General features: G+C 41.6%; 1 protein-coding gene across 6 annotated transcripts in view; it reads left to right on the forward strand.

Moving 5' to 3' along the window:
• The window catches only part of chd9 (chromodomain helicase DNA binding protein 9), a 65,454-nt gene extending 49,043 nt beyond the window's left edge, over positions 1-16,411 (forward strand). For 3 of the 6 annotated variants that reach the window (XM_026293399.1, XM_026293403.1, XM_026293404.2), the window contains 20 exons: positions 115-225; positions 369-568; positions 664-863; positions 1,000-1,159; positions 4,050-4,139; positions 4,886-4,989; positions 5,431-5,548; positions 5,696-5,753; positions 5,946-5,994; positions 6,311-6,557; positions 6,695-6,900; positions 7,370-8,233; positions 8,482-8,651; positions 8,933-9,163; positions 10,053-10,230; positions 10,577-10,725; positions 10,897-11,118; positions 11,448-11,597; positions 11,932-12,036; positions 12,307-16,411. In XM_026293399.1, coding sequence (XP_026149184.1) covers positions 115-225; positions 369-568; positions 664-863; positions 1,000-1,159; positions 4,050-4,139; positions 4,886-4,989; positions 5,431-5,548; positions 5,696-5,753; positions 5,946-5,994; positions 6,311-6,557; positions 6,695-6,900; positions 7,370-8,233; positions 8,482-8,651; positions 8,933-9,163; positions 10,053-10,230; positions 10,577-10,725; positions 10,897-11,118; positions 11,448-11,597; positions 11,932-12,036; positions 12,307-13,305 — 4,611 coding nt within the window. In that variant the 3' untranslated portion in view covers positions 13,306-16,411. The remainder of the gene's footprint in view (positions 1-114; positions 226-368; positions 569-663; positions 864-999; positions 1,160-4,049; positions 4,140-4,885; positions 4,990-5,430; positions 5,549-5,695; positions 5,754-5,945; positions 5,995-6,310; positions 6,558-6,694; positions 6,901-7,369; positions 8,234-8,481; positions 8,652-8,932; positions 9,164-10,052; positions 10,231-10,576; positions 10,726-10,896; positions 11,119-11,447; positions 11,598-11,931; positions 12,037-12,306) is intronic. The other 3 variants (XM_026293400.1, XM_026293401.1, XM_026293402.1) reach the window with 3 other exon arrangements.
• The last annotated feature ends 427 nt before the right edge of the window (positions 16,412-16,838 follow it).

Consider the following 16,838-nt stretch of genomic DNA (forward strand, 5'->3'; position numbering starts at 1 on the left):
AGCTGGTGTAAGATAAGCGATCTAGATTAAAAACAGTAACAGGACATGATGCCAGGCATACAGGCTGGAGAAAATGTGATTATGGCTTGATATGATTCTGATGTTTGCTTTCAGGCCAGTTTTGTGGCATCTGGAAACCGCACAGACATCGCTCTGGATGACCCCAACTTCTGGGACAAGTGGGCCAAAAAGGCTGACATTGATGTTGATATGGTCAATGGCAGAGTAAGTATTGCACCATGGTGAATAAAGTACACCAAGCACAAAATAATTAAGAAAGACATGATGCAAGGATCACTACTAGGGTTATTAAACTCCAGTATAGGGCCTGAAAGCCCTGTCCTGAAATTTTGTTTCTCTAACTACAGAACAGCCTGGTGATTGACACTCCTCGTGTCAGAAAGCAAACAAGGCCATTCAGCGCCACCAAGGATGAACTGGCAGAGCTTTCGGAAGGAGATAGTGAGAGTGACGACACCAAACCTAAGCTCAGGCGAAACTACGACCGCCTTAACAGCTATGGACGTACAGAGTGCTTCAGAGTAGAGAAAAATCTGCTTGTATATGGGTAAGATGATTATAAATAGTTTAAGATTAAGACCTTTTTTAAAATTAGGTTTCACATTATAATTGTCATAAAATGCCTTTTTTTTTTTTTCTCAGGTGGGGTCGTTGGAAGGATATTCTCAACCATGGGCGTTTTAAGAAACAGCTAACAGAATGGGATGTAGAGTCTATCTGCAGGGCTCTGCTGGCTTACTGTCTAGTTCATTATCGCGGAGATGACAAAATCAAAAGCTTCATGTGGGACCTGATTGCCCCGACTGAGGACGGGCAAACCAAAGAGCTGCAGAATCACCTGGGTTAGTCACCGGACTTTAAGCTAACTTCTGTTTTTAAATGTAACAGATAACAGTACAGAGATAGGTTGGGCCAAGCAGGAAATAATCCTGTTAAACTGTACCTATGACTTTCAGCCTCCTGTTCTTCTTCCACTAGGTTTGTCTGCCCCAGTCCCTCGAGGCAGAAAGGGTAAGAAGATGAAAACCCAGTCCAGCTCTTTTGACATCCATAAGGCTGAGTGGCTAAGAAAACACAACCCCGAACACATGCTCCAAGATGATGGTTACAAGAAACATCTCAAACATCACTGCAACAAGTAGGTCTTGCCTGTACCACATGCAACATTTAACAATACTTTAATCCAGCCTGTCTTATAACAAGTAAAATGAATTATTATATATTCCTACATCATCGAATCCTGTGATTGCTAATGTTGTAACTAGCTGTTTATGAGAGTGCAGTAGTAGCAACACAACGCTTGACTATCTAAAAGTATTACTAGACATGTTTGATCTCATATTAAATTTGCTTGCATTCTACATGGTGATAAATAGTCTGTGTTTGGGCTGTTTTGTTTCTTCTGGTTATGTGTGTGTTCCATTCTCTGTATTAGCAACTGGAAGATTGTTGGTATTCTCTACTATCTAGCACCTGTCAGTTTATTTTTAATAGAATGAAGCCTAAGCATAGAAAAATACTAATCTGCCTGTGGCTGAAATTTTAACTGGCACCTCCAAACCTCAGTAATTAGGAGGCATTAAAATGTCTATTGGAGCAGACAGTCTACTGATTCATTATTGGACATGTATCACATCAAGACCAGCTGACTGATACGAATCTTAATGAGACCTCAGCCAAGCTAATGGCCGTCATAGATCTCTCGTATGTACAGACAGAGGGAAAAAGATGGCTTTTATCAAAACATGGACTGCTGGGAAGTAAAGCCAAATAGATGGCTTTTTCTTTTTAAAAGTGGGGTTTGTGCCCATAGGGCTTTGGGTACACAGCGCTGCAGCTTCCATAGAAAGTTCTCCATTGTTTCCTAGTGCTGAACCCAGGAATTGTATGATATGTGACACTGCTGGGCAAACAGGGACACACAGTCAACAGATTTTGCTGACTTCTGTGTTTTCACTCCAAGGACCTGTATTGTGACTGGTGGGGTCGGGGTGGCCTCCTTAACAGAGCCGTAAATGTAGGACAAAGCTCAGCGTTAAAAAAACTATAGAAAGTAGTGGGTAACTATTGACAGTGCACAAGTCTGATCAAAAGGTCAGTCTGATCATCAAGCTGTGATGATCGGACTTTTTTTTTTTTTTTTTTTTGTGGTTCAACAAGCACTTGGGGTTTTATTGTATGAAGATCAGCAACCTTTATTGTGTATTGTGGTGAAAATCCGAGACTGATACTGTGGCAGGATGCAGGTTTGAGAAAGCACTTAAAAATCACATGATGTTGGTATGTTCTGAATCAGAATTACATCTGTGGCTCAGTGTCTCCCTGTACACTAGTATTTGATGGATTGTTTTTCATGAGCAGACTGTGAGGGATTTTTTGCATGCCACTCATGTTATGCATACTTGGCTTATTTGCTTCTGAAAGACTGTGTATGACTGTACTGAGATCCTACGCAGCCACTCAAGTGAACCACATCACACAGGCATGCAGTCACTGGCTAACAAAGGCTTGGAAGGAGAGTGATGAAGGGGTGTGCTGACAGGCAGAGGAAGCAACAGCTGCTCCTGGGCTGGTCCAGTCCTCAAGAGGATGGAGGGTGGGGGAGGGAAAGAGAGGAAGTTCAAGACATTGATTTGCCAGAGCTACAAGTCCAGACCTTTCACCACAAACATCCATCACTCTCAGAGACAGACGGACAGACGTCAGAGTCGTGCAATTTTTTTTCTGGACCTGTCACTGAATCAGGGAATATTTAGCTGAGTTACAGCAGAAGATAGATAGAATGCTTGGTATGCTATATTTCAAAGCAGCAGTTTTTTTTTCAGTGCTCTTGAAACAAGAGGTGCATTGAAGAAAACCACATGAAATGATGGATGAACATAGAAGTTCTGGTGATAATTTAAAAATTGGCTGCAGATACAAATGAAGACCATGGTGTCAATTTACCTGGAGAGTAAGTGTTCAGGGTTCAGAGGTCTGGCAGCAGATGCCGGACAGTTGTGCTCAACACTACTAAGACTCAACAAGGGTAAATGTTGACAATTTGCATGTAATCAAAATTTAAGGTGCATTCATTTGGTTTGAAAAAACTTCATGTTTAATTGAGGGAATTATAAGGGGCTTCATTCAGAAAGGCTGTGTGTATCTGGATGTTTTTTGTTTGTTTGTTTGTTCGTTGTGTTTTTATTTAACCTGTAAAGAATGATTGTATGACAGCTAATAATACCACAGCAATGCTGAAAATGAGAAAAATTAGAACATTTTGTTTCATGCCTAAATCTCTGCACCACATTTTTCCTAGAGCAAACATTACACAAAGGATTTTAAAATAATTTTGTGTTTATTCAAAATTATTACACTGCACATTTTCTACATTAAGCAAAATCTCAAGGCATAACCAGACGTTACAGCCTGGCGCACCACAGTTCCCACCACTTCGCTGTCTCCCCACTCAAAGCCTGCTGGCTGTGATGTGTGATCATGCATCACAGAGCTAATGTCTCCCCTGTGAGTCAGCCTCTTTCTACCTTATCAGCCTCGACTTCCCAGCCTTCATCTACTGCCAGAGCACGACCACATGACGACTGGAGGGAGACTCTTGTCTGTTCGTTCAGTCCTCAGAGGCTTGAGCTGTTCATGACTGGCTGTGAGGTCTATACAATAATGTCAGAAGATACAGTCATTCACAAAGTTAATTGATTGGGCGTAGTGTGTATACTGGTCTGTCATGGTGCATTAGCTACTGTGTGTCTGACTGTGGATCTTACAGTTGATAGTTATTCTATGACTAAAAAAAAGGTGTACTCTATTTATTATACATACAGTATGACTGTATGCTACGATACTTAGGTGTACACGTGGTGGAAAGATACATCTCTGTAGTATGATCTTAGGATAACGGTGGAATTGTCAGAATTCACTCGCTTGCATTGTGTTGCTGCACGTGTGAATGTGTGTGTTGGTTCTGCTCACTCAGCGTTTGTGCGCAGTCAGGGCTTTGTTGTGACCAGTGGGTGTTGTCTTTGCAGGGTGCTGCTCAGGGTCAGAATGCTCTACTACCTGAAACAAGAGGTGATAGGAAGCCAAGCCCAGACAGTGCTAGACGGCGTGGACTCAAGGTGAGCTAAACTTGAACTTATTCAGACATTATCTTACATATATCTTCTCACCTCTGCTTTATAATTAATCGTTTTCTATACGATATACAGTTTTGTCTTAACATAATCATATAATTACATATGTTATATCATATAATGATTCCTCAGGACCCAGCAGATGGTAGCCTGGCTTGGTAAATGAATAGCTGGATTTATATTATATAAAGAAAGACAGATGAATTTAACATCTTAAATACAGCAACCAGGCAGGCTTATTTACCATATTAAGATATTTTAACATTTTTTGTTTTGTTTTTGTTGTTTTTAGTGGAGCATGGTCATTAGTATATAGAATCAACCTGTTGAAGTATCAACTGATAAGTCAAATGAATAAGATGGTTATAGAGCTCCACCTGCTGGTTAAAGATGTTTTTTTTTCCTGTTGTCCATACAGCTCTGCTGAAAATATTAAAACATCAAAGTTAAATGATTTCAGTTCCCATTCTCTTGTTCCATAATAAAAACCCTTGAAAGCCATCTCATATAAATAAAGATGAAACATCTGCAAAGGTCTGGATCCTCAAGGGGTTTTTGTCATAGTTTATTTGTGTGGATTTATTTCACTGTATCTGATGTCGTGTTGCATAAAAAAGTAATGATGTCTAAGCCCAAAGTGAGGTCAGATTGTTGAATGTTGAATATAAGTAAATTAATAAATTCAGTAGATGTTCGCCCACATAATGTGTCCAAAATCTGCTTCTCTTCAGCGAGATAAAGATCTGGGTGCCAGAACCTGACCATTCAGAGCTGCCAGCCTTGTGGTGGGATGCCATCGCAGACAAATGTCTGCTGCTGGGTGTCTATAAGCATGGTAGGAAACCTCAGCTTGTGACATTTTTCTGTAGTTTAGTGCAAATAAAATGATGCTCTCGATTTTTAATCTCTGAGGAGATTTTGGTTTTACAGTAGCAAAAGAGAGTACACATGCTAATGACAGTAATGACATGAGAAAAACTTTTTAAAAATCTGTTAGATCAGAAATGAAATAAGAAAACAAAATATAAAGGACCCTAAAGGTTAATGTTATATAAGCCATTATTACATAAACGCAAATATCTGTAGTGCTCAACACTAAACATTAGAAAGCTACTCTTTCTTTTTGAAAATGAAACATAATATCATACATTGTTGGCACTCATGTTTTCCATTGACATTAAGTGACTGGGAAATCAGGCAGCTTGAGTATATTGCCATTTCCATGAATTATCCTTTGCTAACTTTGGTGTTTATTTATCCTTTTGTGTGCTCTCAGGTTACGAGAAGTACAACACTATTCGTGCGGACCCCACCTTGTGCTTCTTAGACCGTGTGGGACGACCCGATGAGAAGGCCATTGCTGCCGAACAGAGGGGCAATGATTTTATTGATGGGTGCGTAACAAAACACCACTCATGGATCTCAAAACCATAATCTCACTTTTGTTTTGAAGTGCTCAGCTAAAGCTCAGATATTTTAAAATGATCTTGGCTAAATTGTTAAACTTCAAAAATGACAAACCTGAATCTGTGTATGTGCAGGGATGTGGATGATCCAGAATACAAGCCTGCTCCAGCCCTGCTGAAGGATGATATGGAGGTAAGGCTGCAAGAACCACAGTGAAATGTTTGTATAATAATTTAATCTGAGAAAATTAATCCCACCTTGTATATTTGAGGTAGTCTGTGAATTACCTTCACATCTGTCATATTCTGGGAACCTTATATTTCTAGTTTAAGTATGATGTTCTGACTTTTTTTATGCTTAAACTAACACCATCTTCTAATGCAGGATGACGCCTCTTCTCCGGGAGACTTGATCGTCACTGACAGCACTGGAGGTGAGTATTAGACTCTTGTAATCCACAGGAGATTATCATTATCTTGGTGATTTTAAAAGCAGACTTTGGTTGGGTAGGAGAAATTTTAAAGATATGTTTTTCAGATCTACGTGTAACCTATAGAAAGTGTGTTTCCTGCATCTTCAGGAGAAAAAAAAAAACCTGGAAATAAAAATGTGTGATCTATTCTTAATTTTTTTTTGTCAATATTAGTTGGTTAAGAGTGATTACTTTTGCTTGCATAAAAATAAACTTCTGTCAGGCATTGTAAAAATAATTTAAGTTTTCTATTAAGTATTATATTTTGCCAACCCAGATGCCGTTCCAGTGACAGAAGGTCAAACTTCCTACTGGCCTTCCTCCTCGGTGCTGACAGCCAGGCTGAGGCGTCTGATCACGGCCTCCCAGCGCTACACCAAGAGCCGGCAGATCCTCCACATCCACCAGGCTCAGTCTCAATCCCAGCAGGCCATGATACTGTCTGCTCCCCTCTGCCCGCTGCCCCCCACGCTCAACAACACCCTCAACCCCAAGATGGCTGCTAAGATTGAACGGCAACAAAGGTCAGAATCGGTGATTGGTTAAGAAGCAAGATAGAGGTTTTAATCAGTAGCTTTGAGAAAGCATATCAAGTCCAAATTTAACATATCTTTGTACATATAAATTCTTATTGCACTGTAAATTTTATGTATTTGGTCAGATGGACCAGGCGAGAAGAAGCTGACTTCTACCGGGTGGTCTCAACTTTTGGTGTTGTTTTTGACCCAAACCTCAGCCGGTTTGACTGGACCAAGTTCAGAGCCATGGCTCGCCTGCACAAGAAGACTGATGAAAGCCTGCAGAAATACCTGTGTGCTTTTACCGCCATGTGTCGACGGGTGTGCCGCCTGCCACCCAAAGAGGGAGGTCAGAGTCCATTCGCTTATTCACACACAAATACACGGACAAACCATCAGCCTTGTCTAGGCACTCAGAAGACCACATCAGCATTATACTTTAGACTTTGTATCCACAATAATTCTGTTACCCATATCACAACAAGAAATTAAGCTTGTGTATTTTTTGTTTCAAATTATGAATGTTAGTCAAGTTATGACAGTGTGTGGTGTTGTCAGAACACTTGATATTTCCCTTATGTCTTCATATTCCACATACATTTTTCTTTTGATAACATCATGAACACTGCATCAGGTAGTATGTACTACGGTTATTCTTGGCTGTGCTGGTAGATGGGTTAATAAGGTTAGTCATTTGTGGAAAGACAAACAGTGTGATGTGTAAACTCCAGACAGAAACAGATCTTTTGGTTACTTGTAAAGCAGCCTCCCTTTCTTTTTACAAAATGTCTCACACCTATTTCTTCATCTTTGTCCAGACTCTGCAGTGGACCCATCACTGATTATACAGCCCATTACAGAGGAGCGAGCTTCTCGTACTCTGTACAGAGTAGAGCTGCTTCGTCAGGTGAGGGAACAAGTCCTTGGGCATTCATTACTATATGAGCGCCTGTCCTTGTGCCAGATGAGCTCTGACTTACCTGTATGGTGGGAAGTTGGTACACATGACCGTGACCTGCTAATTGGTGCAGCCAAGCATGGTGTCAGCCGCACAGATTACCACATCCTGAGAGACCCTGAGCTCAGCTTTATGGCTGCCCAGCGAAACTACAGCCAAACGAAAGCTTCACAGCAGCAATCACGTACATCCACCCCACTCCTCAACCCTCAGCACCAAGCCAGCAGCGCAGTGCTGACAGGCTCTCCACTGGCCCAGAGAGACACAAAGCCCTGTGGGATTGTGCCTAAAGTGGAACCATCCTCAGAGGGAGAGGAAAGCAGAGAGAAAGAGGGTGAGGGCTGGAGCCCTACTCAGGCACCAGCTACTCCAACAGGTCTGGAAGAGAAGCCTGTTTGTGAGACGAGGGACAATGAGAGGCAGATGGTGGCAGCACGAACCAAACCCCTCACGCCCAACTCCTCAGATAAGAAGCCCAAGAAGGCCAGCAGGAGGGGCCGCAGAGAGGCCAGGCATGGCTCAGAGTCTGACTCAGATGGCTCCTCCTCAAGCTCTTCATCCCGCTCCTCCTCCTCTTCGTCATCATCCTCTTCTTCATCCTCACATTCCGGGTCCAGCTCCTCCTCCTCTTCGTCATCCTGCTCCTCTGGTTCGTCATCCTCCTCCTCCTCCTCCTCTTCTTCTGATGACAGCGAGAGTGATTCGGAGGAAAGGAAGAAGAAAGGTGAGTATCACAACTTTTTTTTAATATGTAGTTAAGAGAAACTGTTGGAGCAAAACGTTACTGTATTCCACTGCATTACTAACCAGATAATTGTTTAAACCAGAATTTATTTTATCTTGTTTTTTAACAACTGTGTTTTTGTAGACCAGTATTTAACAATAATGATTAATAATTACATTCAGATTTTTCTGAGAGGAAGTCTTGCTAATGTGTTACTAATGTCTGTCTGCATCCTCTCACGGTCTCAGTCCCTGCAGCAACAAGTGTGAAGGGCTTTGATGAGGACAGTGTAGCATCACTGAGCACCACGCAGGACGAAACGCAAGATACTCTTATGGCTGAGAACGGCATTTCCAACAACTCTTCACATCCTTTCCAAGGAGGTGGATACATGCTCGCTGCATCCTACTGGCCAAAGGTGAATTCATGTACATGGTGTGATACAGAAAATCTGGGCATGTGTTACAGAGCATCTAAACTAGAGGGTCATGTTAAACATTAATAAATTAAAGCAGTATGGTCAGCTGCAATGTCACTATAACTGTTGAAATCTAGTTAAAAGGAAGTATTGACCATCAAATATACATGTTTATAATGATTAGTTTTCATGATGAATGTCAGAAAAACAAATCAATATGGGAACCTTCAGTGTGCTTGTGGACAACAGGAAAATCAGACTATTTGTGCTGTTGTACTTAGGATCGTGTGATTATCAACCGCCTGGACAGCATTTGCCAGGCAGTACTAAAGGGCAAATGGCCAGGAACGCGCAGGGTCTACGAGCCTGGAGGTGCTGTCGCCTCCTTCTATACCACCAAACTGCTGGACAACGCCAACAGTCTGTGCGAGGACCCCTCTGCCTCACCACAGGGGTCAAAGGTGACCAATCATGTTGCAGAAAACAAGGAGTTCTCAGTAAAACTCAACGACGTATGTTAATTTCTCCCTTCATCCACTCCTCCCTCTGCTTCGCCCTAATCATAGGACCCTACCACTTCTGCTGCCATGACCGGTGTTAGCTGCCATGTTCAGGATATTTCTCTGGTTTCCCTCTTTCTTTCCTTTGGGTATGATTAGCAGTTTTGACTGCCTAGCAGGAAGAGAGATTAATTTAATAGCAGCCTTCCTCTCTTTTCCCACACACTCAATTTGAATTGGGCTCTGAGGCTGTGATTACATGAGCACAAATCACTCAGTCATGAGAAATATAATAAGGTTCAGTTTGAAGCCTCTCTAGACTGAAGGGGTCTTGCTTATAATCTGATTGAAATGAAGACCTTGGCTGTGGGTGGTCTCTTAATATGCTTCTAGGCAACGTGGCGATTAACTTGGAAGGCTTCCATTGATTTCTTGCTTTTGTGTTGCTTTTTGATAATAATCCTTTCCCAAATGTTATGGTTTTTATCATCACACTCCTCATCTACCTGCTGCTTGTTCCCTTCAAAATCCAGACGTCCAGGCTGCTAGCAGCTCTCTCTTTGGCATGGCTTCCTACTACAATCCAATCAGACTTTACCTACTGACCTGCTGGCTATTACCCACTGTGTGTCTGTGTTACAATACTCATAACAAGAAATTACCTGAATAGTATTTGTTGTTAAGAATAGACTTTTTAAGAATAAGAATGAGATGGTAATTTATTGTAGGGAATGTAAAGGAAGTGAAATTACTTTGTGATTTGTAAATTTATCTGATAGACAAGCAGGCACTGAAATGTTTAATCTAAATAAACAGTCTTAGAAGGAATATAGTTTATAATTGTATGTTTGCCTCGTGATTATTTTCTAGACTTGCCTCACACTCCTCTGTCTGTCTATAGCAGGAAGGAGGTCTGAAACTGACCTTCCAGAAACAGGGTCTACCTCTGAAGAGGGCGCTAGACACAGAAGAGGGCCCCCAGGCCCAGCAGCAGTACCTTGCACGGCTTCATGAGCTGCAGACCGCCTCAGACACAGGCCTCGCTGACATTACCAACCCGCAGTGCAGCTTCCAGACTGGTGTGTTTATTATTAGTAGTATTATAAATACACAAAATACACCAAGATGTGCATTTATAATCTCGAGATTAGGCTATTGTATTTCCCTCTTCCACCACTAGATGGAAGCAAAGTGTAGCTCTGGTGACTGCATAGTCCCTGATCATCTTCTGTAGCCCTGCTGGGGTTGTTTACAGAGTAGAAAATCTGCAGTGAGTCTGATATATATCTTTGAGCCTTTGACCTCACGGTAACTAGAGGCCTATATTTCCAACTGTAGCTCAAATCTTCGTCATTTCATTTCAGTTTAAATTAGGCTTTATGCATGACACAGTAGCTCGCAGCTAACCGCCTGCTGCTTCTGTAGTGCCCCCAGGTCTCACCGGTCAGATGAGGCTGAACGGGGTAGTGGAAGGCCAGCCAGTGGTTAAGAAGCGAAGGGGAAGACGGAAGAATGTAGAGGGAATGGACCTGCTCTTCATGAACAAGAATAAAGTCTCTGCTGTTCCTGATCAGGTAAGCAGTTTTCTTTGGTCCCTTGTTCATGCAAAAGCAGGAATGTTATTTTTATAACAACTAGAAAATCAGAGAAAGAGGCACAGGTTAAGCTACATATGATGGTAATGTTTCATTTCTTTTAGGAGTATTTTACTTGTGTAACACACCTCTATGGCCATGTATTACCAGGTGCCTCCAGGGTGGGGTGGTATTGGTCAGGTGGGCATGACTGTTCCAGGCTACAGCCAGAGTTCCAGTCAGGCACCTGTAGACGCAGAGAGCAGGGTCCCTGTCATCAACCTCAAAGATGGCACCAGACTCGCTGGGGATGACGCTCCAAGGAGGAAAGATCTAGAAAAGTGGCTAAAAGAGCACCCTGGCTTTGTGGCAGACACTGGGGCTTTTATACCTGTAAGTATTATTTTCTCCTACCCTCAGTGAAAAGGGTACAAGGTTTATGTTAACTAAAAATAGATAAATTAATTCAAGATATGTTTATGGTTATGATCTGAAGAACTATGGTTTTGACCAGTCAATGCAGTTGTTCATCAAAAAATAAAGTATTTAAATAGATAGTTGAAATTAAGGTTTCATGAAATACATATTCTGCCCATTTAAGGAGAAGGGTGTGTGCAGATAAAGTCTGACAGTGCTTAAACAAGAATCCCGTTACTGCAAAAAATGTACTGCCCTCACACATTTTTTTTTTTACCACAAGTGTTTATCCATTGCATGTCCAGGGGGTAAATAAGATGCAATTGCAGTTCCACTTCCAGGATGGTCGACCCAAGCAGAAAAGGCATCGCTGCAGGAACCCCAATAAGATCGATGTCAACAGCCTGACCGGAGAGGAAAGAGTCCAGATCATCAACCGGAGAAATGCACGCAAGGTGGGTATAAGTTTGACTTTAAACACTAAACGAAAACTCTTAAAGTGCAATACTGAGGAAAAGACAATAGCTGCCATTTATCCTTTCCTAAAATTCAAAAATGACCAAAATGATAATCACATCCTCAAAAGCTGTCTTTATCGGCTGATAGATTCACTTTCTCTTATAATCACTTGATATTCCATGCTGCAGTTCTACCTTATATACTATTTTACAAAGAATAAGTTACATTTTTTATCTGCAGTCAGGTTGACAAAGTGATATTTATGCAACTGAGACAAATCCCAAATGCACTGTGCAGTCTGGGTCACGTTGCCTGCAATCTCTTCGGTAGGTTGGTGGTGCCTTTGCTCCTCCTTTGAAGGATCTGTGCCGGTTCCTTCAGGAAAACCCGGAGTATGGAGTCCCACCTGAGTGGGCAGATGTGGTCAAACAGTCGGTGAGTCAACTCGATCAGGTTAAACTAAAACTACAGTTTCCATTTCCAGTTTCCAAGAAAAATATCATGCATTCAGTTGCCAGTTTGTTGCCAGATTATTTGCATTGCTTTTGTATTATCCTGCATTAGTGTTGGCTCTAATAAAATGAGTGAATATGCCAGTTTACCCGACAGTTACCTCATATACTGTAATGTTTGTGAAGAATCATCATCTCTGGCTATGCTGTTTAAACCTGCTAACTCTGAATATATGTTCCGTGTTTTATCCAGGGTTACCTCCCAGAGAGCATGTTTGACAGGATCCTGACGGGACCCATCGTTCCCGAGGAGGTGAGCCGGCGCGGACGTCGACCCAAGAATCCTCTGGCCAAGGCGGCGGCGGTGGCGGCGGCAGCGGCAGCAGCACCAAACCCAGCAGCTTCGGCCCTCGGCCTTAACCCCCTGGTAGCCAACGGCCTCCTGTCTGGAATGGACCTCAGCAGCCTGCAGGCCTTCCAGCAAAACCTTCAGAGTCTACAGTCCCTGCAGCTCACTGCGGGACTGATGGGGCTACCATCTGACGCTAGCAACCTGGCTGCAAGCAACTTAGCTGCCATGTTTCCTATGATGCTGTCTGGTATGGCTGGATTGCCAAACCTGCTTGGCATGAGCAGCCTGCTCGGAAAGCCTGCTCAGGAGGGCACAGGAGGCTCAGAAGAAAAGACTAAGGGAACCTCCAGCAGTGCAAAAGGAGAGCCGTCTGCCTCTAAAGCCCCTTCTCACACCTCAGACACCAAAGGAGAAAGGACAGAGGGCTCAAACACAACTCCTTCTTCCACTTCCAGCTCCACTTCCTCTGCCACTGCCCCACAAAGTGCTTCAGCTGCTTCTGCAGCCTCCAGTCACCCACTGTCTCTTAACCCGTTGTTACTCTCCAGTATGCTTTACCCAGGGATGCTTCTCACTCCAGGCCTTAACCTTCCTGTGTCTGCCACACAGCCGCAGAGCTCAAACAGTGACCCCAGCCTTCCTCCTGCTCCTCTTCCGTCTGCAGCCTCCCAGTCATCGTCACAGGAGACCAAGCGGCCAGCAGCACAGAAGAACGGAGAGGATGAAGATGAGGCATTAGAAGAGGCTTTGGACGAAGAAGACGATGAAGAGGAGGAGGAGTCAGCGGAACAAAAAGAGCACAGCGGTCCAGAAGGTTCAGGGAAAGCCGAGTCCTCTTCATCGGAATCTGGGAGCTCTTCCTCATCCTCAGACGATTCTGACTCCAGTGATGAGGACTGATTCTATGAATAATATAATTATAAATTTATTTATGTATTGCCTAGAAATGTATACATATATTCACATATACGTATATGGATTTTCCAGCACTTACGTTGTTTCTTTACATGTAAATAGAAAATCTAAACTAAAATGTTGTGTAATAAAGACTACAAAACCCTTAAAAAAAAAAAAAAAAAAAAAAAAAAAACAGGAAAAAACTGACTTAAAAGGAACTGAAATAAAATTTCAGTGTTTGTTCACAAGGTAGTCTTGTTTTGAGACATTTTGCATGTCAGACTTTAGTAAATATCAGAACTCTGTGAACTTGTACCACACAATAATGTACAATTGCAACAAAAAAAGGCATTATTGTAATTATGTCAGGATTTAATTTTATTAAAAAAAAAGTGAAACTACATCAACATGCTCGTTGAGCTGTACTATTAATATATTTTGATTGTTGGGTGTTGGGGGAATGACACCTGACAAACATGTTAGTTCCTCTTGTAAATATTCAGTACTTTTACAGGTTCGTTGACACTTAACGCTTTGCAGATCATACATTGGATATGTCAGCAATAACTTGGGCAGCTAATGAATGTCACTGAAGCTGTAGATTCTCTGTCTGCCATGTTCCACCCCAGTGCACAACTCGCGCAGCCTCACCTACCTGTCGCTTACCTTTGCTTACCGTTGCTGAAATAGTTGCTGTCCCCTTTTTTTGAAACAGAATTACCTGAAGCTCCCTCTTTAATATTGCTTCACTTTACAGGGGAGGACAACTTTATTAGTGTTACGTTACTTTTCAGTCAAATACATAAGCTTAAATGGGTAATGGATCATTTAAATCTCTGCTGTGATAATTTTTTTTTTTCTTCGCATTTTTCAGTTGGGTATGTAATTTTACAAACTCTTCATTTTCACGTTACCGTGTCACAACACGTCTAAGGCGCACTTTAGTTTCCCCCAGTAGGCGTACATGCTCACTTGCACATCTGTTGATTTTGACTACACTGTCAGTCTATTGAACTCCTTGATCTGTGGGGACAGAAAACAACCATTTTACTGTGTGCCAAAAAAAAAAAAAAAAAACTGCCCTGTGACTGTTTGAGGTCCTGAAAGAATTTTGTGGTTTCTGCATAGTGCAAACGTTCAGGACTCTTTTGATGACATGGATATTATTACTACAGCCCCGGTGTATTTGACTGCATCTTACCTCAACTGTGCTAAATAGATTGGCTTCACTGTGCAAATATACATCTGCATGGGTGTGATTTCTTGCTGTACCTGTACATGACATCCTCATTGTGCGTGAAATGTGTCAGAGGAATTTTTTTTTGTTTTTTTTTGTTTTGTTTTTTTTAAACGGAGCTTCCGCTGTGTTGTTTTGTTTGGCTGAACTGCTCTTCTCACCTGGTATCAACTTCTTCCATGACTTTCCAGTGCGAATGTCGTGTATTAAGCTATGACTAATAGAAAGTGTTTCTGACCTTCAAGCATGACTTATTACAAATCTGGAGGAAATTTTCATTTTGTATGACCACCTGTCTACCAAAGTCTTAGAGAAGATAACACGTCACAAGCACAATATAGTTCAAGTCCTGGCTAAGATTGTAGTAATTGTCATCGTCTTGAGTATTACATTTTTACAGTGCCAGATGGGTTAGCTTCAGGAAGGGCTCAATAATAGCAGCTTGTTTTCGCAGGGTGTTTGCAGTGTTGTGTGTGTGTGTGTGTGCGCGCGCGCGCGCGTGTGTGTGTGTGTGTGTGTGTGTCTCTCACTTCACCCTCTTCTCTGTTCTGCTGATGAATGGAGCTTCAGCTAGATGTAGAAGTGCCCTTATCCTGTACCTCACTCTCATTTAACGTCTGTGCGACAAACCGACTGCTCAGATTTGTTCCCCTATGCTTGTGCATTTTGTTGATTTTAAGCTGTACCCTGGATACACACAGTGTAAACACTGGAGTTCACTCAAGGCGAAGAACCTTTGTAATTTTCACTAGCACAACAGTGCTTGCTCTAGGACTGCTTTTACACAGTGGACTGTTAAGATACACATTTCAGAATCTCTGAGGTGAAGTTTTTGATTTGGGACTGGGGACAACCGGGCACCCAGACAGGGTTCCCCCTCCCCCTCTGTGTTAGAGTCTAAATGAACTCAGTCCATTTAGTTCTTAAGTATTGCTGTAGCATTGTTCTCTAGTGGGATAACAACCCTGCAGTCTGAACACAAAGACTGAAAACATCTAATTTTTAAATGTTGCTTTAAAGTGGTTTTCTTTATATGCCTGTTATATATATATATATATATATATATAGACCTTGTTATGGGTTTGCTTGCAATGCAATTGGATTTTTTTATATTATTACTAACAGTATGGTATTTTTCTATGTCTGAGCAATGAACTTAAACATGCCACTGTCATTTTGTATATCTGCACCTCTGCTCTCTTTAAACTTGTAGTGCCCTTATGCAAACACCCAGCCATTGTTACTTCCACTGTAGGTAACTGATCTAACGACCTTTGCTCATTCTTGTTGCCCCACAGCTATGGGTTGATGACTGTGCTGAGCGTTTATTTTTAGGACACAACCGGGGGGGGTGGGAGTGGTAGAAAGATTGGACTTTTTCACTTTAGATTTAATTTCCTTTTATTTGCATTTTTATAGGTTGTACTGTAAAAGGACTCCCAAAGCACTGCGAGTGATAGAGAAGCAGTGTCAAACCTGCGTCAATCACAGACACAAGTAACTGGTGACCAATATGCAAGAGGAATGACAAAACACACACTACTGCTGTACAGGTTTTCTTTTCAGTTTTCATACATGTAATCAGTGAGATGACAAAACTAGCATCACTAGTTTTGTATTTTTATTTCAATCCTGATAATATCCTAAATGTCACCCTGGTCAGTTTTTGTCTGTTTTTTTTTTTTTTCTTTCATTGGACAGTTGTAATATTTGCAAGTTGTGCTCTGTGTAGTCAAAGTAATTCTTTATGTAGTGCAGGAAAATGTGTCTTAAGTCATTTGTAATTTATTGGATTACTTTCTATGAAGTTCTATAGAGGAAATTGAGGTTTAATTATTTTTATTAAACATATTCTTCTGACTATCTGACTAATTAAGTGTGCCTTTGCCTGTTGCTTTTTTTGGGGGGGGTGGATTATTCCCAATGTCATCAATGTCACAAAGTTGTTGTCCACTTCATCTCCATATTGGTATTCGCTCTTAAAAGCAGATTCAGTGACACTATTCAGGGTTTTGCTTGTGAGCTTTGGTGTAAACTCTTATGGTTGTCTTGGCATAAAATCTTTTAAATGACAAATAAATGGTAGTTACTCAAATTGTGGCAACTGAACCATGGATGAAAGCAGTTTTTTTTTTTTTTTATTCCTCTCCCTGCATTTATCAAAGTGCAAATCAGAAAGTAGTGATTGCTAAAGTATTATCAATATTCAAAGTGTAACCTGCAAAAAAAAAAAAAAAAAAAGAGTTACAGATTTCTTTCAGCGCTGGATTAGGCATTGTGATGACACATTCAGTACATA

This window comes from Mastacembelus armatus, chromosome 3 (genome assembly GCF_900324485.2).
Source record: "Mastacembelus armatus chromosome 3, fMasArm1.2, whole genome shotgun sequence".
Taxonomy (NCBI): Eukaryota; Metazoa; Chordata; class Actinopteri; order Synbranchiformes; family Mastacembelidae; genus Mastacembelus; species Mastacembelus armatus.